We start from the raw sequence: 27,678 nt of genomic DNA on the forward strand, positions 1-27,678 counted from the left end.
GAAACATGTTCACCAGTCAGGAGTTTACTATTGCAGGCCACAGCTGTGCTTTCCTCTGTTTCTGGAGCAGCTCAGACGCAGTAGGTTCAGTTAACTCCTTATTTCAGGACAAGGATAACAACTGCTGAACAGTGATAATACTGCAAATCAAGGCTGTCCCCTATACAAGCAGCACAGAAGGAAGGGTGTAAGACTGCTTCTTTGGAAAAGTGGCAGCAGGTCTTTTGTCCTAAGCAGCAGTAAGTGATCAGCTGCAGCCTTCCACTGTGGATGGTAACTATTTGCACTGTGGATTTGACAGCAGCACATAACATGGTTGAGCAATTAGAGAAAGGACACTGAGTAAGGATAACTCAAAAGTCACTGCTCCTGGAAAAGGCTAGGTAAAAGGATGAAGACTAGTCAACTGTTTGGAACACCCTTCCATTAAAAAAAAAAAAAGCTGTTTTACAAAAACATAATAAAATAGTTACACTCTGAATTCTACGAAAGTAGCAAGTTACCAAGACACCATTGGGGTTCTAGGGGTTTTACTTAAAAAAAAAAAAAATTAATTACTTGACCCCTTTCCTTCTTGCAAGTCCAGGGTCAGACACCCATTGCTGCAAAAATAGAATCAATATCCATGTTCTCAGTAACTTCTTTCCACACAGGGCCAGGGCTTCCTTCCAGCAGCAGCTGCTTAGGGGTCCCCGGTGCGCTTAGTTTGACACAGCCTGTATCAGCACTGGAATGTCCTTCCTGACTCGGAGGCCCATCCTGGTAAGCTGGGAGGATGAGTGATGCGCTATTCTCGCAGACCCCCAAAATCTCAGGTTTTTGCCGAACAGTCTTCACAGTTCTCTTCAAGCGCGTGGATGATTTGATCCTCCTTCGACAGAGCCATGCCCTGAGGTACTGCTTTGGCCAGCGTGCGTTTTGTGACCCATATAGGAGGTATTTACAGACAGATGTTTTGACACAGCACAGTTTTTTCTTCAAGCTTAAGGGGAGGAAGTTGCACATAACATAACTTTATCAGCTGCTAAAGTGTTACTTCATTTGAGGTTTGGAGATACTTGGTTATTAGCCTTCTCTACCGTTTTCTTTGTCATGCCAAGGAGATACAACACCACCTTGTACAATATAGTAGCCAGGGCATTCCAAAGACAGACAACACCCCTTGCATCATATAATCATTACCATTAAACATGCACATGATTTAAGTTGCATTTTCATCCTCCCTCTTAAGTATTTGGGCATTTGTTAGCCTTTTAAATCCTTTCACAAATGACTGAAGCTAAATAGAATGCTCATGTCAGAGCATCCAGTAACCTGAAGCAGCGATCCCATTTGAGTTTGAAAAGAATAGGTTAGACCACTGCATTTCTCTACACTGTAGCAAAATAGATAATATTAAAATGTAAAGTGTCAGATCCAGAAACCCCACACCCATGCAAAATTACCTGCATCCTTGAGCCTCCACATGGTGCAGCCGATTGCTTTTCAACAACTTGTTACGCAGAAAATAAGCTTCTGATTTGAATTTGTTGCCTTTGCACCACAGAATAGCTTTTCTGAGTGCCTCTGACAGTTCCCCAAATGATGTAGCTGTTTGAACCATCTGTACAAGAGATCCAGTATGCTGCGATTTTGCTATACGAGAGGAAAGCGATGCTGACTTTGCTTTAAAAGATGTTGACACAATGCTTATACCCTGAAATAAAAAAATTACAGAAACAGTCTTTCAAAAACATGACATGCCTGATCCTCTCTGCTGAAGAGGAGCAGAGCCCTGAAGTTTTTGTGATAACATTCCTTATTTCCTAAGGAGAAAGTGAAAGAGCAGTCTTGTTTTGTGGAATACAAAAAGAAGAGGCAGGCAATTAGAATTTGTATTCCTGTCTACTACTGACTTGCTCGCTGATCATTTCACTTGACATACCAACAAAAGCTCAAATTCCTAAGCAGAAATTATAAGCAATTTTCAGTGCAACACTTTCACGCTAACTTAGGTTATTAGACAAGCAAAAATAAGGTAGGGAAAGGGGACATTTTCAATCAGGGATACCATGTTTTGAGTGTTAAGGTCTTTAAAGTAAAAAAAAAAAAAATTAAATAAATAAAAGGAGCATGAAACAGTACCATACAAACCTCTTGTGTTGGAGGTCTGGATGGTCTAAGTAAGCTCTTCACATCAAACCCCAGGTGCTTCCCTACAAAGTGAGAGGAGAGTTCCCATTACGAAGTAAAGACGGTTGTAAGTCTTTGCACAGAGACACCACAATGCTTTGCCCTGCTGAGTTCTCAGATCATCTGCCATCTCAGCAGGCTCACACTTGTACTCAACATTTCCAGGCAAACTCAAGGGGACTACACTCATTTCACATGGCAGCTGGCAAGGTATGAAGAGGATGCAGAGATTCGCAGATGGCTGCAAAGGAGAACTTAATGGGTAAAAGCTGCACACAAACACCCGGATGCCTGCAGTCACTCGCCATAGCCCTGACTGCAGGGGAAGACTTGGGCACAGCCCAGAACCAGCAAGCACAGTATGGACTGCAGACAGTGCTCTTAGCTTTCCTCACTGTCCTTGGTCCCCATCTATGCAGAAGCAGGAAAATACAAAGTAACTGTTCACAGGATCTGTATACTGCATTCATTACCTGCTTCTCTCCATGCTGTATCACGTTTAAAAAAAAAAAAAAACAACAAAAAATACCCAAACCTCACAATACTGACATTATCCACAGCTATATAAAGGCAAGGGTATGTGCAGCATTCTCTTCTTCCAAGGACAGGAAAGGGGAGTTTGTATAGAACCACACTCTGTTGGACAGAAGTTGTGGTCAGTCTCTGAGATGTCAGAAACCAGTAGCACTGTAGCACAAGGCTTTACCTTTGCTGGCTCTGGTCACCAGAACTGGCTCTCCAATGTCCACAGGGCATGGGACACTACAGTTGTTCACAGCACTCATGCAGGTCACAGAATTTCTTGTTTTCCCAACCTCTGACACTGCTTCTGGCATTGTTGGGAAGAGCTTCTTCAGCCAGCTGGTAGGTTTTTTTGTTGTAAGCATTCTAGCCTTTTGCTTCTTCACCTCATAAGAAATGTTAACTCCAAGGAAGTTACTGATATCAGAAGGGAAGGTAAACCCCTTGATATAAGGCATCTGTTGGGTCTCAGATACCAGATGAAGTGATGTCAACAACATGCCATACAAAGACATGAGGCTCTGCAATACACATCTGTACTGAATCCTAAAGAAAGAAGACAGAAAAGTCAGGAGTCTCCTCCTGCAAAACCTTGTGCTCACTGAAGAACTACCTTCAGCTCAAGCAGAAAAGCTGATAGAAGAGATTCCAAGCTGCCCTTTCCCTATTCCCCCTCAATAGAAGCTTATCTTTTTACACTCCATCACCAGGCTTTCCTTAATATTAGTCTGAGCTTTAATTAACTGTTCAAGATCAGATTGTAGGAGGGAGCTTCCCTAGAGCTTTGCCAAGTGCCACACCTGGGACTCATCAGGTTCTCAGGTCACATCCAAATCATTTGACATAAGCTCTTCCCCTAAAAGCAATCTGTACCAACTCAGGACAACAGTGCTAGCACGGATGCCATACAATCGCCTGCTCTACATTTACTGGGGAGACAGATTTCTTGTGCCAAAGAATGTTCTACTGAGTTGTTCTAAACAATGCTGTTACTCCTTCAGCTACAGACAGCAGTTACTTTCTCATATTGAGAGAGACCAGAACACTGATTTCCCTGGAAAGCTCAGCAGTTACCATAGAACAACTTTATCCCAGCCGTTCCTTTTCAGCATGAGGCGGGACTTACTGCTCACTGCAAAGAGCGCCAGATGTTAGTGTTTGCAGCAGGCTGGCATTAACACCATGATTTTATTAGTGCTACATAAAGTTTGCTATGAACCAAGAACAAAGCCTTCCATAACAGCACGTAAGAAGTCTCTCTTCACTTGGATAACTCTTCAGGTGCTAGAATCAAGTCCAAAAGGATGCAAGGACACCCCCCACCCCCCTCCCAACTGAATAAAGCTCACTCAGCAGCAAGGCCTAATTACAAGCCCTTCTCCCTGACAGGCATGTCAAACAGACAGACAACAAACAAGACAGACTTTTGAATACACAAACCATAGCCGGCTCAACAACCCTGAAGCCACAGTGTTCAAAAGTATGAATTCTTCCGAGCAGAGATGTTTAACGGACAAGCTGAAGATTACACCAGTTAAGGATAAAAAATAAACAGCATGTAATGAGACCTGCTGAACACACCAACCAGAGGCAATTCACAAGGCAATATTATCCTGGATAATTTGTGAGATGAGTATCCAAACTTTGGGTTGCTCAAGGCTGGAACAGCAGCCAGCCAACAGCCTGAGGTCCCTACATAATAACTTGAAAATAAGATGTTTGGCTATCAAAGAAACTTCAGGTTGCACGTATGAATTACACAGTTGAATCCATCAGCAATACAGGGCCTACAGCAGACCTAGTTTTGGTCTCATGAGGTGCTGCTGGTGAACTGTAAGAATGTTTTCATGGTGAAAAAAGGATACAGAAAAGCTTTACAACAACAGTCCAGTAGACGCAGTATGAGCTTGCAACCTCCCAATACCTTCAGAGCCACTGTTTCCAGCATAGGCTGGCTGGGAACTAAGCACTCTGCGCGGGCTTGGGATGTACTTTTCCTGTGTCGATACAAGGATGAGGAGATGGTTATGATCTAGCATTCCCCCTCGCTTTAGCTCTGCGGACTCAGTTAACGGATAGTATAACATATGGGATCATGATACATACTTGGGAATCAGTTCTGCCAGAGTTTCAATGCAGCCCAGCAAGTTCATTTTCCATAGGCGCTTCAAGCATTGTTCTACCTAGAAAAAAAGAAAACTCTTTTGATTGGTATTTTGAGAGATGGGAATGCTTTGGTCTAAGAACTGTCACTATATTAAGTGACACCTTCCGCTATTCAATTTAACAGCATAAATTGTAGGTTTGCATGATGGAACGTTCTAGTATGCTCCTATATCTGCACTATGATGAAAAAGATCCCTTTATCACACTATTGTGTATATGGAATTAAGTGAAGGGCTGGAGTAAGCCATTGTTAATTGGTGCTGCATGGTTTCCTCTGCTGTATATGTTTCCCCTGCCTTTGGTACTGGCCTTCAAGAATGAGAATGTATAAACAAATTGAGAAGGTAAGAACAATTCCTATTCTATTTCAAAACAGTTATTTGAAGATACTGACAATCTCTTTACCAGAAAACTGGTAAGGAGTTCACTTTTCATCTTAAGACTGAAAGTGCCTAATAGCGTAGCCTAGGATTATTCTTCCCCCTTCCCATTATTACAATTAATTGATAATGAAAACCCCGTATTACTCGTACCTACTATTCAAAGGTATGGAACTGTACCTACTGCAGGTCTCAGCGTGCGTATGAGAGACCGAGTATTGGTTCCCCGGGGCTGGAAAGCACAAATCGCCCTGGCTGCACAGTGCCATGAAACCCACTGAACTGAACTGTGAGGAGGCTTAAAGCCGGCGAAAAGGCACCTGCTCCAAACCGCTTTTCGCGCGATGCTCCAGGCATCGAGCGCTGCTCCGAAGGCCTTTCGGGGACTGCTGACTGGGGGCCGGGGCGCAGCGACCAGCTGCCGGCTACCTGCCGGCCAGCCGGGGCTGCTCCTCACCTGCTGCAGGGCCAGGTAGGACCGGTGCCGGAGCAGCCTGTGGTGGTAGACGTAGAGCACGGCCCGCAGGACGCGTCCCTCGGCGGCCAGGCCCGTCCCCGACAGCCGCTTGCCGGCGATGTCGCACCGCCGCCGCAGCGCCGGCAGCCACCTCACTGCGGGCGGGAGACGGGCACCGCCTCAGCGCCCGCCTCAGGCGCCCCCCAACGGTCCCGCCTCCCGCGGCCGGCGAGCACCCACCGACCGACCGACCGACCCACCGACCCCCCCGCCGCAAGCGCCGCCGTCCCGCACGGCGCCCGGGAGCGGCTTAAAACGCCTCCCGGCCCCCCTCGGGCCCGCGCCCCAGCTCAGCTCAGCTCGGCCCGGCCCCCGCGCCGGGGACCTGCAGGGTGTTTGGCCGCCAGTGCCACCGTCGCGCTGCTCGCGGGCCACGGCACGTCCAGCCGGTTCCACGCCGCCTCCGGCGCCGCCATCTTCCCCGGGGTGGGGCGGCGCTGCGCAGGGCAGGAGGGAGGCCGAACGCGGGCGGGACCATGTTGGCGGGGGTGGGCAGGCCGGACCAAGTCACCCCGGGGCGGGTGGGGTTGCTGCTCTCCGGGGGCGGCCCTCCAGCCGGGCGGCCCCGTGGAGGGTGCCCGCCCTGGGCTTCGCTGCTGGGTCCCTGGTGCCTGGCGTGACTTCGCCCCTTCCCCGCACGGCACGGCTCGGCTCGGGTGCTGCTGGGTGCCTGGCGCCGCGGAGGAGAAGGTCCCGGGCCTCCCCAGCCACCCGTGGCCGCGGGGAGCTGCGGGCCGCCCAGGCGGGAGCGGGAAAGCCCCTTTCGGGGTCCCGGCCAAGCACCGTGGCACGGCTGATGCCTGGGGCAGGGTAAAGGCCACGGGGCAGCCCAAAAAACACGGCCCGGGTGTGAGCCCCCCCGGTCGTGTTGCCTGTGAGCACCCACCACATGGCCCGGAGATGCCGGGGCACACTGGCCTGGACACCTCTCCAAGGCCCGGGGCGTGCCTGGCGCACTGCATTCCCAAAACGTCAGAAGTGGGAAGGGAAAGAAATAGGAGTGGTATTCACACTTTTTAAACCTCGCGGTTCTTCAGCATCTGCCCCGGGAGTTCGGGCCGTTCAGAGGCAGCGGGGCAGCAGCTGAGGACCCCTGCAATAGAATTGTTCAGGGGGTGACCCCCGTCACAAGCCATGCAGCCGTCCCCTCCCATCACATCACGCACATACAGAGCCCAACGTGCAAAAAAAAAGCTGGGTAACTGTCCTGGTTAAACCACAACAATAACTTACTTCACACCAGTAGCAATTTGTATTGCATTTTGAACAAGGAAGGGTGTTGTGGTTTAAACCCAGCTGGCAACTAAGCCCCACACAGCCACTTGCTCACTCCCCCCGCAGCAGGATGGAGGAGAGAATCAGAAGGGTAGAAGTGAGAAAACTGGTGGGTTGAGATAAAGACAGTTTAATAGGTAAAGCAAAAGCCGCACATGCAAACAAAGCAAAACAAAGAATTCATTTACCACTTCCCATCAGCGGGCAGGTGTTCAGCCATCTCCAGGAAAGCAGGGCTCCATCACACATAATGGTTCCTGGGGAAGACAAAACACCATAAGTCTGAACGTACCCCACCTTCCTTTTTCCTTCCCCCAGCTTTATATGCTGGGCATGACATCATACGGTATGGAATATCCCTTTGGCCAGTTCGGGTCAGCTGCCCTGGCTGTGTCCCCTCCCAACTTCTTGTGTCCCTCCAGCCTTCTTGCTGGCTGGGCATGAGAAGCTGAAAAATCCTTGACTTAGTCTACACATTACTTGGCAAAAACTGAAAACATCGGTGTGTTATCAACAGTCTGCTCATACTGAATCCAAGACATAACACTATACCAGCTACTAGAAAGAACATTAACTCCATCCCAGCTGAAACCAGGACACACGGGCCTTGCTGCCCTTGCCCTGGGTGCCCATCTGGCCTACCTGGTCTCTGCACATGTTGCTCCCAGCCCCAGCTGTTGGTATTTGCTGTGGCAGGGCCAAAGGGTCAAGGCCAGGCAGGAGTGGGGCCTGTGGTGGATGCAGGTGCCCTGTGGAGTTGATTGCTGTAATGTATTAGTACTCCCAGAATAATTTCCCATCAAATGGGTTGCATTTTTGTGGTCTTCTGTGAGTTCTCCTCTGAGTATAAGACATTATTTCCTGTCTCCTTCCCTCTCTGCCTGAGGTTCAATGTACTCATTTCTTACCTGCCAACATTGGTATTCCAATTAATACAGTGGAGTTAAATTGAGCATAATTTTTGTACAGTCTTATCTTCTCTTTAGATTGCATTTCGTTGTACGCTTTCTGTTTTCTTTCAAGGAGTCTCATACAAATACAGATTAAAGTGATGTCCCTTTAAAAATATAGAGCAAAATTGGCATTAATGATCACACCTGTGGGGAAGAGAGGTGAGAGCAAACCAAGAGGCAGAACTGATAAACGGCTGTGAAGAGCACTTGCTTGTTGTGGAAAGGGGGGGTGTTAAACTTCCTAGGCTAAGAGTGGAGATGAGTGGTAAAGGTGAAAATGGAGCCTCCACGGTGTGAGCAGAGGATCACAAAGGTCTCTCTAGCTGAGATTCTGAGGTGTTTTGAACATCCTATAAGTGAGGAGCAAGCCTGGGCTGTCTGCTTTCAGTGTTGCCGTAAAATGGAGCAGTTGGCTCAGGGGCTGTGCTCACCGCTCCATTCTGTATTCATAAAAGGTCCTGGAAGCATCTTTATCCATGCTGATGGTACTGGTTCGTTCAAGGTGTACCACAAGTCCGGTAAGAGCATAGGTAGCTGTGGATGCCAAGGGCTGTTCCTGTAACAGGCTGAAATGTGGGGACAAAGTGGGGAGTTGTTTGGGTTTTTTTCCCCCTCTCCTCTCTCTGTATGTTGTCATGAAGCTATTCTGCTGGCTATACTTAATTTCAAAGGACTGTAGATGAGTGGTAATACAGATGTATGGCCTAGTAATTTTTCTAATAGTGCTCTAGTGAGTCATTTGGTTCTAGGGAATAGCTGGGATGAAAGTTTGTTACCACTTACGTTATTTGAAATAAATAGTTTGGGGCTTTATTATATGTCCTGCTCTGTTCATCTTCCAATGTATAGTTAGGTCCTTTGTTATAGTAACTCTCATGACAGATCTATGATTGACAGTTTCCCTCTTTTGTCACTATGTGTAGCCAGCAAGTGGCAACAGTTTGTCTTATGCACTGCTTGCTTGCACTGCTGTAAAGGTCAATGCTAGGCTAACTCTTCAGGGACAAGAGCGGGTAATAAAGAATGAAGACAAAGATCCAGTGCCTTCCTTGCAGTTAGATATCTATTAGCAAACAAAAAAAGTACCCAGTAGCAGCTAGTTTGGGGCTAATGCTCACAATAAGAGTATCCCGTGTTGCTTTCCAGGAGTCCCCGAATATAGGCCTACTTTCCCCAGGTGGGACTGACATTAGTAAGGGGGGTTTGTTTCCTTATTACCAAGAATTCTTCCTGTTTCTCTCTCTTGACAGGGATTCTAAAAGCTCTTTATCAATGCCTATGCAGTTGTCTTTCTCCCCCTCCCCTCTTTTTTCTGTTTCAGATGTTGGCAGTGTTCAGCAGTCAGAGGACAAGGTAAGCCTGCATCTTTACCTTCGTTATGTGTGCAGGTATAATTCTGCTGTAGCAGAAGGCCAGCTAAGGAGATGCAGATGTCTTTGGAAACTATCAAGGTGCTTAAATTTGCTGTGCCCTGTGAAAGTGACCCTGTCCCCTGCAATCTGGAAAATGAAGCAAAATGCTAGGATTGAACTCACATAAGACAATGGGACTAGGAAACAATGTGCGCAGATGCTGCCTACTGTGGAATAGCCCACAGTCTTTTTGTCTTAAGAAGAGATAACTTAGAGGTGCTAGATAAGGGCATTTAAAAAATCTTAAAACAGCTTATTTAGGGAGTATCTCGGGCTACCTGATGAGCATCTAGCTGCCTTTTGGGCCCTTCTCATCCTGAGATGTGCTGAGCCCTGAGGGGCAGGGGAGGGCATGCACATGGCTGGAAAAGTGAGAGCTGTGAAGTTCTCCACAATGCTTTGTGCTGCACTGCTTTCTTGGTCTCTGTCTGCAGCTGTTGGAGTACTTGGGAATGGTGATCTATGAAGCCCTGGACTGGGGAATCGACAGCCAAGTGGAGCGAGAACTGAGCGATCCTTTGGAGAAACTGCTGTGCCTCATGTTGAAACTGGATGATGAGGCAATGAAACCAGTGGTCACTCTGCAGGATGTTATCAAGGTTTCCTTCTTCCCACTTAGTAAATATAGCAGCTTAGAGGAGTTGATGGAACAATGCTGTTAACCAAGGGGCAAGACCATTTCCAGGAAAAAGCTGGGTAGCTTGTTGGAGGACATAGAGGGAGCACGTGGCCTTCCCATCAGAGGGAAAAGGCAAAACCATATTAGATGTGTGCAGGTGCCTATGGAAAAGAATGAAGAAGGAAGACTGAGCATGGCTTTCACACAGCCATGTGTACAAAGTCCTTCTGTACATAGTCTCCAAATTTGATACTTAGAAGACTATGGATATTAAAAAAAGTCACTTGTTCATCGTATTCATCGTTTCTGCAAGAGCTGGGATTTGAATATCTCAACTCAAACACTTTCCTCTCAACCATAATTTAAAGGTATGAGAAACTTCCCATCCCTCTATCTGATCAGGGCAGGGGAAAAGAACAGAGCAAGTGACTCCACCTGCTGTGGTTTTTTGTGCTTTGTCTGCACTGGAGACTTCCCCTTCCAGGTAGTTATTTCAAAGCACACCTTATGGAGAAGATATATAAATTATATAGCTACTTACATTATTGTACATGTAAGATTGGACATCTTGCTTTGTTTCTCTGCATCTGCAATAGAAAAAAAAGATACCAGGGGGCTGTGAGGAAGATGTTTTTTAGCCATGGATTGAGAAAATTGAATCTTGCTTTATTCCATCCTACCATGTTTTTTCATTTCAAGATCTCTTTTAAATAGCTGTACTTCTTTCAGGCCTGCGAGGAGCACTTGTCCAGGCCTTCTGAGGCTATCAGCCATTATGAAAAGACCTGTAGGAGTCTGTTTACTGAATACATGGAACTTCAGAAGCTTGTGACCATCATCCAGACCTCCAAAGAGGTACATTTGGATCACCCCTTAGCTTGCTATTCCCTTCACACACTCACCTAGTTCTAAAGTAACCTTCCCATTCCACTAGAAATGGAGTGCCTAGCTGAAGGTCTATTTTCACTATGTGAAATGCTGTTGTCTCCACACCATATTAGTAATTTATGGTAGCTTTTGAAAGTTTGGGTGTTTGGGGCTTTTCAGATTAATATTATTAATTCATACTGGATAGACAGGAAATCACTGAGGAGTGCAAGGTAATGACCTCATGTGCTTGCTTCTCAGAGTCTGAGGAAAATGGATGTGGAAGCTTTGGTGGAAAATCCCCTTCAGAAGAAGGAAAAACACTGGGTAAGGGATTTAATTTCTTCATTATGGGAGATTGGGGTTTTTGTCTACCTTGGGTCTCTGAGTCTTTCCATTGACTTCTATGAAAAGTAGAGCTTGAACACAAATTAAATTTCTTAGGTTGTTCAAGAGCTTAAGTAGTTAAAGACTTGTCTGCAAAACAAGCTGGGGAGTGAACCTGAAGTTAAACTATTTTGTGTGTTAACCTCATGCAGACATTTATTCTACACAAAGATTGTCTTTGTGGTTCAACTTAAACCACTTCTAAAAATGAAGTTGGAGGCAGTCTTTGGAGTAAGTGTCTACAAGTAGTTACTCAGGCTGTTTCTTCCTGCAAATGAGCCCCAAACTCTAGCTCTTGGCAGAAACTGACACCTGCCAAAAGCAATCTGTTCCTTTCTGGTACCTGCACTGAAAACTCCCAGAAAACTGTTTTGTTGGTGGTGGTACTGGGGTGGACTAGTTCACTCTTATGTGGGGTCTGTGCTGGTTCAGGGCTGGAGGGGACTGATGGCCAGTAGCCCTGTCCATCTTTGTGGTTGTGCAGCTCCAGCAGCTCAAACAAAGGGGTGAAGGAGGGTGAGGTTGATGTAGCTCCTACCTTCTGCTCACTGCCTTTCTTGTCTTTCCATTCTGTCCTTCCATAGATCTTGGACTGTGTGTTTGGGGCAGAGAAAGCAACTTATTCTGTTCTTTTCAAGGCCCTACACAGTCAGGGCTTAATCAGAAACAAATAGCTCTTCTGGCTGGAGCTCTGCCCAGCATAAACAAATGCACTGTAGTCTGGAGTCTGTGGAGACAAACAGCAAGCCCCGAGAGACTTGTGGGCTTGCTCCCTTTGTCTAAATAGCACTTGCTTTGAAGCGTGCTCAAACTATTCGTATGAAAATGTTTGTGAAATGTGTGTTTGGGCATATTCTCAATTTTGTGATCTATTAAAATAAACTGGCAAGCTATCTCAAACCACAAACTCATCAACTGCTATAGCTCTTTTCTGCAGGGAATACATGAATAAATACATGGGCTTTGCCGTGTGGCCTGAAGGCCAGTGTATTTGGCCTCTGCTCCTTCAGGAGACATGAATTCCAAAAGCAGGATGTCTGTTGCAAATCCTCTGCCTCTAGTTTCCAAGTCCCTAAGCACCAATTGATTGCATCGCTCTGACAAACTCTTGAGTTTAAAATAACTGGGATGCCAACTTCACTGGGATCCCACAGATTAGAGCTGATGCCTTGAGTGGTGCCAAGCAGCTAATGCTCTCTATGGACCGCACTTTTGCATGTTGACTGCTACAAAACAGGCCTTCTGAAACATAGACCACAGCCTGATAGTGTGCAGGGTTGTACGGTTTCAGCAGAGCTTATCCGTACATGTCACAAGACAATCTTCACCTTGAAATCTAAGCAGTGAGACCTCTTAAGAACACAACTGTCTTACCACTCATCTGTTGAACTGAATGCAATATGTTTGGAGTGTTGCAGCATTTCGTGTTGTATTGCCAAGGTGTGGGAAGTTTATGTGGAGTTTGACAATACCTGGGATTGCCCAAGTAGAATAATTGCAGTGATCCAGTCAGTAGGGAAAGAAAAGTATGACTGACCTATATCTGAAAAAATGTTTTGGGTGTACAAGTTGCTCTGAAATGGCCAGCTGAAGGCAATTCTTGTCCTGAAACTAATGTGGCAATAGTACAGTATAGAAGTCTCTCTTCAGGTCATATCTTTCAGTCAAGTTCTGTCACTGTGTGAAATACAACTCTAGGAAGTGCAAATAGGTCAGGATAAGCTATTTCAAAGGCCTCTAATACTGATCAGTTTGCCCAGAGACTTTTGTGTGTTCTCCTATACAATAATAAATATAGTCTAGGAGATATGGCTAGTATATGGTCACTCTTTGACAGTTCTAGTTCTCTGGAGTTGAGGTATGACTGTACCAAAGCCAGGCTAAAAACATCCAAGAAAAAAAATCTATCTCCTTGAAGGCAGCCATCAGTCAGAGTTTGTACAAGACTCTTCTGATATTATACCAAGATATCTGAAGGGATAAGTTGAGAGAAGATGTTTCAGACTGCAGGTGGAAAAGGGAGAGGAGTCTAAGTCAGAAACTTTGTTCTGAGGCAGTTTTCTAAAATGTTTTGCTTCCCTTTCACTGTTTATAATACAATCACTTGTTCTTACTCAATTTGCCGTTGGGATCCAGATAAGCTGTTGACTTAGCACTTCCATTACAATGTTGTCTAAACATGCTATCAAGTTGATTATTTTTTTCCTGTCTTTAACTTTTGTTGGGTTATACTGCATGCCTGAGCATCCTCAGATATTAATACAGGATCAGGATGAGCAGATGTCAGTTACCAGCTTGTACCTCCAGGCTGAAACTGCTAATATATGCTGCTGTGAAGGTTTAAGTAGGAGATCCCTGTCCCCTTATCCTCCTCTTTTGTCTGTGGGCCCTTCAGCCCTTGGTTGGTTGTTTTCTGAAAGTTCCGAGGCTTTTAGTGGTAAGATTTGGGATTTCATTCCCAGTGTTTCCTAGGATCCAATAATATGAAAAAAGTCTGGCACCTGGAGCACTTGCAGGAAGTAGGTACTCAAGAAAATGGGTCTAGCTACCTGGCAGCAGAAGCTGTGTTTTGCTGAAGTACGTTTATAAAGTTAATGACAAAATTTGGGAATGAACCTGGCAAGCCAGCTCGCAGATCCATCATTGTAAATTAACTTCTGCAAAGAGAAGCAATTCTCTGTGCTGGTACTGTGCCCTGATCTAGAAGTGAGTTGAAGGGGGTGTTGAGGACACAGTTCCCTGTTTCTGAATTAGTTCAGTTGCTAAGTGTGCCCTATTACATGAAGGGAGAGGATGCTGCTCTGTGCTTTCTAGCCAGCTGTTGACTTGGCCCTCTCTGGTTTCTCCAAGGCATCCCTGTGGCCCAGCATCATCCGTGAACTACAGAATGGTGTGAGGCTGCGCAAGGCCACTGAGCGACCACAGTGTCACGTGTCTCCAAAAGAATGTATCCGCTCTCCCTATGAATTGCTTTTGGATGATATTCAGCACAAGAGGTACACCCTTCGGAAGGTGAGTGACTAGCGTCAACGGACAACTTTGAAAGCACCTGTTGTACCTCATTTCTAAGCAGTATTTGTTGAGACCTTTTCTCCAAAAGCCTGTCTTTGTCAAAGGTACTTCCAAGTCCAGAAGTGCCTGGGTCGCCCTTTCAGCTGCAGCTCAACATTAGATCACCCTGTTTGTCCACCCAAGTGCTTCACATCCGGTAACTTTTTAAGTCAGGGGTAGCCATGCATTCATGAAGTTGGATGGTAAATTTTTTCTCCCTCCAGGGGTCAGCCACTCTCTTCCCTGCAGCAATTATGCTGCCTTGCACACAACAGTCTCATGAAACAGACCCTTGCCTGCTTATGCTTTCCACCTTGGATGCTTGTGTCCTTCCAGGCTCCTTGAGCTGGGTTGTGCCTGGCATCTATTACTAGTTTCCTTGCCTTCTTGGATGTTGTTGGATGTGTGCAAGTGCAAAAGCACTTCTAAGCGAGTCCTTTGCTCAGCCTGAGGCAGAGGCCTCTAGGCAGTGTACATGAGCTATTGCAGGAGTTTAGTCAGGGTCAAAAAAGCTGACCCTGTTCCAGGGGCATCTGCTGTGCTGACTCAAGTAGTAAGGGGTTTCCAGCAATGTGGATGGTTGCTGAAGATGACCAGATACAAAAATGTCTGGGGTGTCTCTAAAAGCTTGTGATTCTGTTAGCTTGCTGCAGCTTGAGCTGGGAATGATGAGCAGATCTAAAACATTGGCATAAGGCTTTGTGGCATTGGCATGCTTTGCAAACAGACGTCTTGGCAGAAGATGAGACACGACTCTACTTGCAATAAAAAGCGATATTTTAAAAAGTGAAAACTTTGCATACCACAATAGACATCAGCTTTTTTCTCCTTGTTGGCGCTGCTAGAGTGCAGAGGGTTTAAAAGCCTCAGCTAAACCATGCACTTCTCTAACACCCCAGCTCTTGCTTGTCTTGACTGTGGCTCCAGCCTTCAGATAAGGCTATGACATTTCTCTGGAGATGATATCTTGATTGGTATATAAATGAATAGTAGTAGAAAGGAGACAATACCTTGCAATGAACACAAGTAGTTACGATGTACTGTGTATCAATGCACTGTGCAGTACAGAACTGTAACTCAAGGTGGCAGGATGAACTGGGTCTTGATTTTCTTTTTTCTTTTTTTTTTTTAATCTTTTTTCTGTGGTCGATGAGAAGCACAAACATGTTTGAAGAGTAGTAGTCAGAAATGCTAGAAGAAAGCGTAGAGTGCTACTGCTCAGGTCTTTGTGAAAGCTCTTAAATGAGGATTTCCCCATCTGCAAAGCTATTTTAAAGCCTCTCTAGCAAACAGTGGTCTAATTTGCAAATGAATGAAAGCACAGCTAGTGTGGGAAGCTGTAGGGTTGTTCTACCTGCACTCCCACGTGTTCTGAAGTTGTACACACAGGGAAAGTAAATGGCATAGCCTCAAATTAGAGTAAGTGAACAAGGCAGCTAAAGACATGCATGTGCAATGTGACTTTTTGGTCAGTTCTCCTCTATGCAGCAAGCACAGGGCTTGATGAGAGAGACAGTCTGCCTCACATGAATACCTGCCCTGCAATTCTATCTTGTTATTATTCCTAGTTTTATGTAGGGCTGTAAGCCAGTCTCTGGGACTCTAGCTTATGCATACAGCTGCCTGCCGCAACAGTTCTCGTTACAGTCTTGTTAACCCATTCAGTTATTCACCTCCCTGGAGCTGAGTTCTCACTGATGAATGTGATGTGACCATGGTGCTTGTCAGGATCACTCCTGACATTAAAATCTTGAGTACAACGTTTTCCAGTGGCTTCTTGGAGCAGTTCATGAGGTGCTGGGGCTAGAAGGCTGTATGCTTCTTGTGCAAGTCTCAGAAGGCTGTGCAGCATTTCTGATTGCCTCTAGCTTGCTGCAGGCAAATCTGTCTCTACCAAAAACCCACGTGGGTAAACATCATCATTCTACACTTCCCAACTCAGCTTTGTTATGCCTTCCCTACCTCCCCCATTCCCAAATCCTGACTTGAAACATTCACTGTGTCACTGAGTGGGAGGGTGTACCAGGAGTAGAGGAAGAACTATTGCTGAAGCATCATTTCTGCTCTTTCAGGTGATCATCGAGCAAAACCACAGGACCCCCAAAGCTGATGTAGCTGCCCCCAGGTCTCATCTAAAGCCTGTAGGTGACCTGGTGCTGCCTCTAATATAGCAAAACAAGATAAGTCTGGAGTTGACAGGACAGTTTCTATGAATATAGAGCTAATGTCTTAGCTACTGGTTTGGATTTGGGAGGGGGATATATTAACCATACTTTTGGGCACACCCTCCTGCCAAAACATGAGGCTAGGAAAATGGGAGGTGACATCATCATAGGAGAAAGATAATCAGTCTCCCTACTTCCTTTGCTGCTTCTTCCATTTAGAACATTTTGTGGTCCTGAAAGCAATCCTGGAGTTCTCAGTTTCAAATCTGAGAGTTGCTAAAGTATTCTACCATGCATTATCTAAAGGTTCTGTCATGTGTCTCTTGTGTGCAAGGCCCAGTGCACTCCTGAGTGAGAAGCACTTGTAAAACAGTGCCATTGTTGAAGGAGTAGTTCTGTCACCACTGGTCTCCTTGCTCTATCCACTGGCTCTTTCTGGTGCTATGCTTTGCCTGCAGGTGCTGGAGAGGAAGCTGAAAGAGTGTGTGCCATGCGAGTCCAGCTGGCATGAACAGCTCATGGCAGAAGTAAAACAACCACAGAACCTTCGATCAGCAGCAGCAAGGGAAAATGGGAGCAGACCCAAAGGTACCTGCTGCAAAGTGACCTGTGAAGCATGCAAGTGAAGTCAGCATCGACTAAAAATAATGGATGGCCTTTGAAATGAAAGCCCGCTTATCTTCTCTATAGCATGTATAATGCAAGGGAGGTGGGAATGCAAATTTTGTGTGATAGAAATGGTATGGCATAAGAATAGTTCTTTCTAGAAAATCTGTTTGTGGCTTATTAAGACTCAAAAGATGTTTCAACTTACCTTTTATTTTTTATGGATGTTCAAATTTGTCTGTCTACTAAGTGAGAAAACAGGATTTTGACCATCAGGCAAAACTAAAAAATGATGTAACTACCAGGACAAAGTCTAGCCAAATATCAAATTCTGATGTGTGGGTATCAAATTTGTCATTTTCTTGTCACAGCACAATGTCTTATCTTACTGGTTTGCGTGGGGGTTTTTGTTTCCCCTCTCCCCTGCAGAAATGCTTGTGACACCAAATATTGTCTTGAAATCTCCAAGCGATAGTTTCTTAGCTTTCCAAGACACCAGTACCAAGTTTAAAACTGTCAACACTACAACACAGCAGCTGGGACCAGGAGTTCAGGTAAGGCTTTAAATGAAAGGACTCTGGAGAGGCACAAGTACTTCAGGTATTAGATCTGCACGCACACATAGCCTGGAACATCAGGTTCAAATCCTAGTGTGGGCAATCTTGTCTCTCAAAAGTGAATGAATGTGGTACTATTAGGTTCATTGAAGTCCTTTCCTCTACAGAAGCTCATACCGTATTTAAACACTTCTTTTTGTGGCATGACTGCACATAGAACTTATAGAACCATGGTCTGCTCTGGTTTCTTAAAACTAGATCCTGCAGAAGTTTTAATATGCATAGCAGTTTGGCCAATTTGGGCCAGAACTATAAACACTCTTACCTCACAGGGAGGCATTTGATGCTAGATGTATTGACATATTTGCATTTCATGTGGTATGTGAGCTCGTGGAAGGAAAACTTAATGATTTATTTTCAGGAAGCAACATCACTGGTCAATTCCCACTCTTCTGCCTGTGGAGCAATTTTGGGAGCACCACTCTTCAATAAACCATGATACATAGTCTTTGGGTTCTTTAACTCCTGGCTTGATCATGAAAAGCTTGACTGCTTGGTTCTGGGATTCAGTCTGAGCATATTCAGAAATTCTGTGAACAGAACTGAAGCCCTAACACATCATGTCTAGCACAGATGCGCTGGCATACAAACAGGAATCTGTTTTCTGTAAACATTTCTGTCTGAAATGCAGTTGCTTAACTGAGGAAAACGGATATGAATTAATAAAAGCAGAAAAATCTTAGCTATATTTGGACAAGTCTGTGCTACTTGTAGGAATGTTCAGCATTTGAGAACCCTGTGGTTCATGTATTGCTTCTAAACTAAAGAACCTTCATATGGAGACTAATATAATCAAATTTGTTTTCTGCTTTTCTAGAGAAGCTAGAAACAATGCTGTTGAGATACAGCATTGGGTTTGAATTGGGTTAGCGGCGCACAGTCATTGAACTGTTCTCCGGTGTTGCTACATGTGAGCTGGAGCCAAAACCAAATGGTTCCAGTGTACTCTTGATAGTTATATAGGGTGGATTTTGTGAAGTTGGTTCTTGAACAGATGAAGCTTTGGGACTAGTATCTGCATTGAACTCGGGTGAGAGAAAGAACAGATGAATTTGAAATTTCACTAACTTGGCTGGAGCTTCCTGGTTGTGGGGGCAATTAACTTGGTATTACTTAATGGAATATAAAGTTGCTAAATGTACCACATTGATTTCTCTCTCTGCTCCACTTTTGGCTGAGCCTTGAACATTTCTGGTCAGTCCTGGGTATGCTGGCTTTTGTTTAGCAGCAGCAGCAGCACTCCTGGGGAAGTGGGCTTGGTGTCTTATATGCAGCTAAAGAACATAATGTCCTCTGGCCTACAGGAAACCACTCCCAAGCTGCCTTCCAGCACCTGGCTTGTCTCAACCAGGTCATCACTAGTGTTCTGCAACAGCACAGGTCAGTGTACTTCTAGCTGCACATGTAAACCAGGTGACAAAAGAACAGTCAATGGCCTGCAGGGTTCCCAAAGCCTTTGGTTGGGCTCACTGTACACTTTCTCTCTGATGACCTGAAGACACTTTACAGGAGAAGCTCCAACACTAAGTAAGGAGTCTGGGGACGTGCCCTTAGAAAACCATTCCTCTGCAGTTGACTGAGGCTTGTAGAGCTCCTGCAGCTCCAAAACAATGATAGCATGTCCCCAAAGGCCTAACTGGAATTCACAGTAAAAGCTAAATGAGTGTTCTGAATGTTCAAGTAGAAAGTGCATCACTTGATTTTATTAAACTAAATGGTGCTAATGAAGCCTCATCACTGTCTACTGACAAGCATAATTAGTGTAACCTCTGCTTTTTGTGATCTGAGCTGATGGGGGGGAGCTGTGAGCCTTGCTACCTTCAGAAGGCAGTGTAGTGCTCTTGAGCGTTCAGCATTTGGGGTGAATCCTTAGAAGCTGCCAGTTGGTTTTCTGCACCCTAAAACTCTCTCTTCCTATCCAGGTCTTGCTGCAAATTGCACACATCCTCCCATGAGTGCACCCATACTAGGAGATATTAAACATAATAGTTTCCTGAATGCTGGCCAACAGCAGCTGCCTCCATACAGAGGAAGGTCCAAATCTTTAGAGAGAGGCCTTCAAAGCAAGGAACTTGTAAGTCTGGCATGTCAGCTAGCAAGCCTGGTCTGATACATCTGGTAATGACCAGAGCTTGCACCTTGATCCTCGTGCAAGCAGTAAGCATGTTCTGTGGTTTTTGCCTTAGGCCATATTGTATACTGATCTTAAGTTGGGATATTATTCTTTCCTTGGAGATGGCTTAAGAGAAGACTGGATGCTGCGGTGTCCTTGTGGAGGCTTCCTAGTTTGAATGATATGAAATAAAGTTGTTCCTCATACAAGAAGAGAAAAATACCACTGTATTACTTTAAAGTGTCCATCAAGGCTTCCTCAAGCAGACTATAGTTGGCAGTGGGACTGTCCTGCTTTCTCCATCTCCCCTCATTCTTTCTAGATTCTGATATGTTCACAAATATCCTTTAAACTGCAGTAAAGGGAACAAGTAGTTGACAAAATGTAGATAGCACAGCATCAGTGACTTTTAAATGTATGTGGTACTGAAGTCGTCGGGCTCTGAATGACTGTTGTGGGAGCAATGCTGGGTTTTGTGTGCTTCTGTTCAACCTTCTGAATCATGGCCTCACCCTGTTCTGCCCTGACAAGGTGTGCTGTGCCCTTGCCTCCTCCTTTCCTTTTGCATCCCTCCCTGCCCCACTCCCTGGCAAGTCTCTAAACTGAGCATAACTCTGTGTGACCTCTTTGTTCAGCAGTGTGGTGCGGGATGCAGGTGGGTTGGACTCCTCGCCTGGGGATAAAAGCAGTGTTGTCTCTTTTGGTCAACTACCAGACCACAGCTACCATTTCTGTGGGGCCTGTGGGTCTTGGAGAGAGAAGGCAAGAGAGTGTTGTGCTGTGGAAAGGGTTCCTGTACCTAGGAGGGGCCAGGGTGCCATCTGTGCTGTGGTCTGTACCAAAGGGTAGAATTCCCCAGAGACTGGCTCTAGAGATGGTATTAACTACTGTGGTGACTGAGGGACCTGCTTCCCTAATGAGGTGTCAAGAAGCTGCTTGAAAACTATAGCAACCGCTAAAACCCCTGTAGTAGTTGCTCTGCTAGTATTCTCAAGGAGTCAACTCATATTCCCCATCACTGGCAAAACTGAGTTTTGGGGACAAATGCTCCTGAGCCTTTTGGGACCCAATTTTGAGGATGATGTCCCCAAATATCTGCTTCCTTCAGCTTTCTCTGATGCTTAACTTCTGTCTTTCGATAGGACTGTCCGTCTTCTACCAAGTGGCCAACCATTGCTGAGCTGATTGGAACCAGATATGCAATGATGATGCTGGAAGGGCAAGGCTTCTTCCAAGGAGGCAGTGATAGTGTCTTTCCAAGAGCAAAGGTATGTTTCCTTTCCTTTTCTTTGTACTGTCCTTGCTTTTTCAAAAGCTGGCTGGCTTCATGGCCCTCAGTGCTGAAATGCTGAGGTACTCTGCCTCAACTTATCCTGTTCATACAGCTGATCCAAGATTGATGCTAGGCTTTAAAAATCTTTTAATAGTTGTGCTGTGGTGGCTTCTAATCAATGTTAAGCTGTAAACTGCCTAGAAAGTAACGCAGCCTTTGCTTGATACTTCTTGTCTGTTACTTCCACGCTAGGAGAGCTGACTGCCATGACTGTTGGCCAGCTCTGAAATCACAAAATAATTAATTGGGATTTGGTACTGTTAAACAGTGAAACGAGGGCTCTTAACTCAGGCTCCCGCACCTGAGTTGTGCTGACTCAAACCACCTTGCTGAGTGGACACAAAGGTTGGGGAGATGAGGACAGGGAATGACCTGCAGCACAGGACTGTTGGCTGTCCACTCTGCTTAACTGCTGGCTTTTTCACCAAGTCTTCTTTAGAGGGAGTGTTGCAACCAGCCCCTCTAGAGCAGATGTTGTGAGTACAAGCCCTTTGCAGCACAGATGTGAGGAAGTCCGTGCTACTTGGCTTAGAGGTCAGCATCTTGCCCTCACTTATTTAGCAGTATAGACAGAGCCAAAGGTTCTACTAGCAGAGCTATGCTACTTGCACAGTCTATCTGATGCTCCTGAGAGTGAATCCTTGTTTTCTTCTCACCTTACTTACCAACCCTGCTTTAACTTGCCTGCTCTCTGCCTGTTCTAAAATGGCTCTCTTACCCTCTTTGTGTTCTTGCTGCTGAAGTTTTTTTAGCTTTCTCAAGCTCTACTTCTCAAGATAATATCACTTCTGACTGCCAGCTGTGTATGAATGTGTTCTTTTTTATAAAGTTCAAGCGACTCATCAGCTTCCTTATGACTCATTTTTTGCTTCAGGATTGGATTCAAATTTGCCCTGACTTAATCTCTTTGGGATTGCTGCAGTCTACCTCAAAGAATGTCTCTCTTCTTCCCTCTCTCTTAACTAGCTACTGTTACACTCTTGCACAATACAGCTATTGTTTGCTCAAGAGCCTTTTTTTAAACTCCTGTTGTCTGGCAGCTGCCCCAAACCTCTGCATCATAAAAACACTGGCCTACAAGTAAGGCTTTTTTTTTTTTTTGCCTTTTTAGCTTTTATTTCCTGTGTCTGCTATCCTTTATTGGACCTCTGTTATTGTATGTGGATATAAAGCCTTTAGAAGGTTGGTCTATGTGCTTGCTCTTTGGCAGGCAGTGGATACTGTTGGTACAAAGATATTTCCCATTTGCATTCACAAGTAACTTTCCTTTCCACAGATCTGTTTCAGCTGCCATAAGCAGATGTTTCTGAAGTGGCCTTACAGCTGTTACCTCTGCAGCAGGTGAGCTGGTACAAAAGGACTGAATGAGGAGGGAGAAAATAGTTGAAAGAACAGTGCTGAAAATACTCGGTATTCAAACAGTTGTAGTACTGGATAGGAACAGGTTGGTGAACCGTTTGGTTTTGCCTTACTGCAAAAGCCAGGCTGAAGTGCCTACAGCTGCAGAGGATGTGGAAAAACTTGCCTCTGAAGTGGTATCTCAATTTTAACTCTTAATAGCAATAACCAAATTTACTGTGCAAATATTAGATTCAATTTCTCTCAGAGGTCACTCTCTGCATTTTGCTCTAAAGGTTGGATTTAACTTTAGTCAAGGGCATGAGCAGGTTCTGGGAGAGACTTTTCACCAGAATCTTCTGCTGATGACTGAAAAAGCAAACTCCAGACCCTGTGACTGGGAAAGGTGTTGGACCTACTTGTATCCACTATTTGTCAGAGGTTTTCTGATCATAGGAGAGGAAAAGAGGAACTTCAGCCTCATTAAGGCTCACTTAAATATATCTGAAGCAGTGGTGAAGCACTGAATTGATTACAAGCAACAAGTAAACAACCACTGAGAACTGAGTAACTGTCTGGTGGTACTGCTGGGTGAAAAGTAAAGGGCCTTTGCAGATAAAGCCTTCAAGCTATGGATGCTGACACATTTCAGATGATTTAAACTAGGATAAATAGGAGGGCTGGGAAACTGTATAGGGGAGTTCTAAGCTTGCTCACTTTGCCATCAAGTGATTGTGCCACAATCACAAATTAAGACTTACTTGGGAAAGTCACCCTTAGCTGCAATATCGGTATCTGCAGATCTTTACTCAAATGATAATGCTGGGAACTTTTTTCCTCTTAGTGTTGTCTGCGCTGACTGCTGCATCAAGGCAAGTCTAGTCTTTACAACAGTACATGGGTTTTTTACATTTTCTGTTTTCCCTGCATCTCACCTAGTCATAGGAAGCTTTTCTTCATCCACTGATACCTCAAATCTACCCTCTAGCTTGTTTCTAAGAAAATAGAAGAGGGAATATTACAAGGTGCAAAAGCAGCCAGGGTCCCACAGACGTCTCTTGTCATACTCAGCTAAAACAGCTCTGGTTCCTCTCTCTTTCATCCTGTGTAAAGTGGTTGGGATTACTCTGTGCTGTATTTACACAAGGGTCAGAAAGTTCACTGCATTAATGGCTATCTTCTAAGTGCACCAATAAATCAATTGCATGTCATGCAAATTTTCATGCTAAGGAGGAGGATGTGTTTCTCTGAGAACTCAGCTGACTTGTCTTGTGATTCTAGATGTCCATGCCCTTCAGAACCTGTGTACATCTCCCACTTCACTTCCTAAAACTTTTGAGACTCTCCCAAGAGGAGGACCCAGCTACTCAGGAACAGAAGAGCTCAGAGCTGCTGCATGAAATAGAGCACTGGGAGCGTTTTGGGTAAGCTGGGACAGGGATACTGTGTTTTCACCTTGAAAGACATTACCGGTTACTTGTATATGCAGGTCTACAAACATGCAGACAGCAATATGTAGTATTATGCTGGTCGGCTGAATGTTATGCTGAATGGCTGGTTTAGCCACTGGTCTAACTAGTCTACAGTTCTCTGGAAGTATTGTGGATTTTAGATGACCAAAAGGGAGGATGTGTAGGTGCTCTGAAATCCATTTTGCTTTTTAGTTATCAGGTTTCTGACATGGATTCAGAAGTGTCCATGTTAGTCCAGACATAGAAGGTTCCTTGTGACAGCTTCATTTGTATGAGGATTTCCAGACCCCATTATATTCTATCCCCCACAGCTGGGGGTCTGTCACTACAACCCAGGAGTAGCACCTTTATACCTAGAAATAAACTATGCTAATGGTCTCAGGTATAACTGACTGAAGAGTAATGCCACAAATGGCTTCCTAGTCCCTCTGCACACATAAAGACACCCTTTCTTTTTTGTCCCCAGAAAGGGAACTATTTCAAAAAGAGCTTTTGGTAGTTCTGAGTGGAAAAGACAGACTTTGTGGGTATAAGTGCAATATCTAGGTCTGGAAACATACATTATCTGTTCTCTTCTTTCCAAATTAATTATATGTTCTACTGGGGGAACAGGTGTCTTTTCTCTCTGAGACCGTTCTTTAATGTAGCCAAAACAGTGTCACAGCAGTTTCTGGTTCAAAGGCTTGTACTTCTGTTGCCAAAAATCAGGGGTAGTGTTGACTACTGAAGTTAACTGTGTGGGGCAGTGGTTTGGTCTGTCTTATAATGCAGGTGCTGCAGAAGAGGTCTGAGTGACTGTATTACTGCCATACTTCAGGCTGGCAAAAAAAAATCCTACAGCATAAGGATGTGGCCATAACTTTGGATCAATCACAGATACCCATTAGTCCTTTGGCTGACATACTGTCAATAGAGAGAAAGTGTCAGTAAATGCAGCTGTTCTGGTGCTCAGTAGCTTTCCTAAGTGGAGCTGACTGCTCTGTTGAACTAATGCATTTAGCTAAATCACTTAGCAGTGTTGGATCACATGTGGGGAAGGGTGGAAGAGCACCATGACCTCTAACGGAAACCTGGGTCAACTTTCCTGCTTTTCTTTTTCCCTCTCCCACTCCAGTGTACCCATTGTTTTGGAACCCCATTGCCTAGCACAGCCTCTGTGCTGTTACACAGGGACCATGGCAGACTGGCTGACTGTAGACATCTGTATGCCATGTGAGCAGTGTCTGTTGAATATGGCTTCCAGTCAACAGCAGAGCATCCCTCTCAGGAGAACTTCCTGGCCTTGAACCAAACTGGAATGGCTCCACCATACATTTGTCTTGTCACTTGTTCTGTACCTGAAGAAAATGAAACAGCTTTATGTACCTACTGACATAAAGGCCTGAATAAAAGACCTCCCTGCTGGTTAGTCTAAGCAGGAAGCACAGTTAGTATTTATGTATTGTGAAGTATTATAAAGCTTTGTGGTTTTTAGAACTGTTTTAATTCTTTTTATGTGTCTTTGGGGAAAATAAATGTTGAAGCACTATCACGCCTCTAGCATTTCCTCCTTTGCACCTGCAGTTGTCGTTGTTCTGTGGCACTGTTTGCATTCATTGCTGAGCAGACTTCAGCCTATGTAATGAGTAGGGGGAAACTTTTAACCCAAAACCTCTATTCCCAAGAGGCTTGGAAAGTGAGGCTCTCAGTTATGTGATCACATCACCATGCATTTTGTAAACACTTACTCCCTCCTGATAACTCACTAAAAAGCACTTAAAACTCACTGCTGTGATGCCTGTAACACTGTAGTGAAGTCTGTCAGGCAGCTTGCTCAGTCTGCTTGCTTTGGAAGCTAGCTTGTGATTTGTTTTTTTTTCTGTGTGCTCTCTGTGCTTTGCCACCAGAGCTTTCTGGTGCATGTCTCTGAAGTACCTAGTATATCCCAAAGCCATCATCACTTGAGGGGCAGATGGTTGTTCTTGAGATATTCTTGCTGTTTGTATTATTGGCCTTACGTTTTGCCCTGAGCTGAAATGGACTATTACAACGTATGACATTCTAGAAAAATAAAGAATGTTTTGGTAAATTCTTTGTGTGATTAAAACCAAAAATGGAATATTTGATTCTCCTGTTTCTCCCCAGGAATTGCCTGTATGGAACGAGTGTAGGTGCTCTGATAGAGTTTTCCCTGGTGTGTTTTGCACGGCCTGGATAGACAGTGTTGAAGGATACAATGGACTTGTAGTTGGAATGAGTCATGCTGAAGAAAATAATGGCTGAGAAGGGCCAGCTCTTCTAGATAGAGAAGGGAAGAAAGACATGTTTAAGCTGAGCCCAAGGTCTGCATCCAAACTGCCAGAAGGGTCAATACCTCCAGCTGACTTGCACTGGCCCAACTCTCCTTCCTCTAAACTGCCTGTCTGCAAGCTGACACCTACTTGCAGGTTTGGGCAAGCTCTGCAAGTAAATGAATGTGGGGAAGCTGGAGCTTGTGCTTCCTTTTGGAGCAAGTTCAAGTGTTCCTCTTCCTTCAGTCAATTAGAAGAGGTGCAGCCTGCCTGCCCAGGTCCTCTCCTGCATGTGCTAATCGCTGGTGCTGCTGGGAGGCACATCCATATCAGGCAGGTGGGCTCCTTGCAGGCTGCAGGGAATGGCAGCCAAGCCACAGCTGCGCTTGCTGGCAAGATGGATGCAAGCATGGGGCCGGGGGCATTGAGGTGCTCTTGGACGCTTGCTGAGTGAGGTAGTTTAGATAGAGCTAGAAATGAGCTGAGATCAGCCTGCTTTGATTAATGTGCAAGCCCAAAATCCATCTCAGAGCCTGGGTGCAGCAGTCCAGAGAGAAGGTGTCTGTATGGCACTGAGGTAGGCTTCAGCTTACCTGGAGAGCAAAGGTGGTTCTAGGTTCTGCCTCTTGCAGAAAGCCACGTGGGCTTTTTTAACTGGCTTCCCCTTTTCCTGTGTTGTTTGTGACCATGAGTCGGGTGAGGAAATGCCCACACTGCAGAACAAGCAGGCAAAGGGGTAGAGGGTAGATGCTCAGGGATAGGCAGGGAAGGTCAGACTGTCCCCTATCTATTGAGCTGTCAAGAAGACCCCTGTTCCCATCACTCTACTATACTGGTTGCATTGGCCCCTGAGTGAGTGGGCTAGTAAAACCTCTGTTCCCCTGCACAGGAGTGACATCTAGTACTTCTTCAACTCTGGCATGTAACCATTGCTCCTGACCAAGGCAAGTCATGACAGCTTGGGGAGCCAGGCTTACCAGAAATGTACATCTGTTTAAACACAGCCAAAAGAACTTGGTCATCTCCTTTCACTGGCCAAGGAGAGCCCTTTGGAGGGAGCAGGGCCTAGGCCTTACCTGGGAGCTGCGGAGTACAGGGTGGAACAGGCACCACACAGGCAGCCTGAGGCCAGGGTGCAGAGTGGGAGACTCCTGGGTGGAACAGATCTGGGACCAAGCCTTACAGGCACCAAGAGCAGTGCTTTCCAGGGGCGTGGAAGTGACTGTGCAAAACCTGTTCTGTTTGGAGCCCCTCAGAGGTGATGGTTTGGAGGAAAGCCTTCCCTCTGCAAGCATATGGCAGGATTTGATCTATTTTTTAGTCTTTTGCTGGTTCCTCTCATCATAAGGACCAGAGCCTTCCCTGCTGAGAGTCAACCGATTCTAGTTACTAGTGTTGTGTTTGGGTGAAACTTGCCTTTGGGCAACTGGGGACCTTTTGGTA

At 45.4% G+C, this 27,678-nt stretch overlaps 2 protein-coding genes across 4 annotated transcripts; one reads left to right on the forward strand and one right to left on the reverse strand.

Annotated features, from left to right (window-relative positions):
* Positions 1–3: 3 nt before the first annotated feature.
* On the reverse strand, positions 4–6,193 carry NEPRO (nucleolus and neural progenitor protein). Of its 3 annotated transcripts, none has more exons than XM_069785759.1 (9): positions 6,083–6,193; positions 5,698–5,852; positions 4,801–4,877; positions 4,560–4,691; positions 4,135–4,212; positions 2,879–3,240; positions 2,134–2,195; positions 1,446–1,696; positions 4–982 (listed from the first exon to the last, which is right to left on the reverse strand). In XM_069785759.1, the coding sequence occupies exons 1-9, from the start codon at positions 6,171–6,173 to the stop codon at positions 589–591; spliced, it is 1,602 nt and encodes a 533-aa protein (XP_069641860.1). In that variant the 5' UTR covers positions 6,174–6,193; the 3' UTR covers positions 4–588. The 3 variants fall into 3 exon arrangements, with proteins under 3 accessions (XP_069641860.1, XP_069641859.1, XP_069641861.1); XM_069785758.1 differs by having other exon boundaries at positions 2,125–2,195; XM_069785760.1 differs by lacking the exon at positions 5,698–5,852 and having other exon boundaries at positions 2,125–2,195; positions 6,083–6,191.
* Positions 6,194–8,262: 2,069 nt separating this feature from the next.
* Positions 8,263–25,945, forward strand: LOC104318807 (protein spire homolog 1). Its single transcript, XM_069784749.1, has 16 exons — positions 8,263–8,503; positions 9,307–9,338; positions 9,832–9,996; positions 10,746–10,871; positions 11,145–11,210; positions 14,085–14,282; positions 16,394–16,462; positions 16,945–17,074; positions 17,522–17,646; positions 19,014–19,089; positions 19,632–19,783; positions 20,965–21,090; positions 22,432–22,496; positions 23,338–23,365; positions 23,775–23,917; positions 25,080–25,945. The coding sequence occupies exons 1-16, from the start codon at positions 8,263–8,265 to the stop codon at positions 25,249–25,251; spliced, it is 1,914 nt and encodes a 637-aa protein (XP_069640850.1). The 3' UTR covers positions 25,252–25,945.
* Positions 25,946–27,678: the final 1,733 nt, after the last annotated feature.

Source organism: Haliaeetus albicilla, chromosome 6 (assembly GCF_947461875.1).
Source record: "Haliaeetus albicilla chromosome 6, bHalAlb1.1, whole genome shotgun sequence".
In the NCBI taxonomy this organism is placed as follows: Eukaryota; Metazoa; Chordata; class Aves; order Accipitriformes; family Accipitridae; genus Haliaeetus; species Haliaeetus albicilla.

Excerpts from the sequence above, each read along its gene's own strand:
- LOC104318807 (XM_069784749.1), top strand. The coding sequence starts at position 8,263 with ATGGAGCCTCCACGGTGTGAGCAGAGGATCACAAAGGTCTCTCTAGCT. Across the intron at positions 16,463-16,944 it reads CCAGGTCTCATCTAAAGCCT|GTGCTGGAGAGGAAGCTGAA; the intron begins GTAGGTGACCTG and ends CTTTGCCTGCAG. Across the intron at positions 21,091-22,431 it reads GTGTCTTTCCAAGAGCAAAG|ATCTGTTTCAGCTGCCATAA; the intron begins GTATGTTTCCTT and ends TCCTTTCCACAG.
- NEPRO (XM_069785758.1), bottom strand. The coding sequence starts at position 6,173 with ATGGCGGCGCCGGAGGCGGCGTGGAACCGGCTGGACGTGCCGTGGCCC. Across the intron at positions 4,213-4,559 it reads TGTTGTTGTAAAGCTTTTCT|CTTGTCCGTTAAACATCTCT; the intron begins GTATCCTTTTTT and ends TGTAATCTTCAG. Across the intron at positions 983-1,445 it reads GTGGAGGCTCAAGGATGCAG|CTTGAAGAAAAAACTGTGCT; the intron begins GTAATTTTGCAT and ends CCTCCCCTTAAG.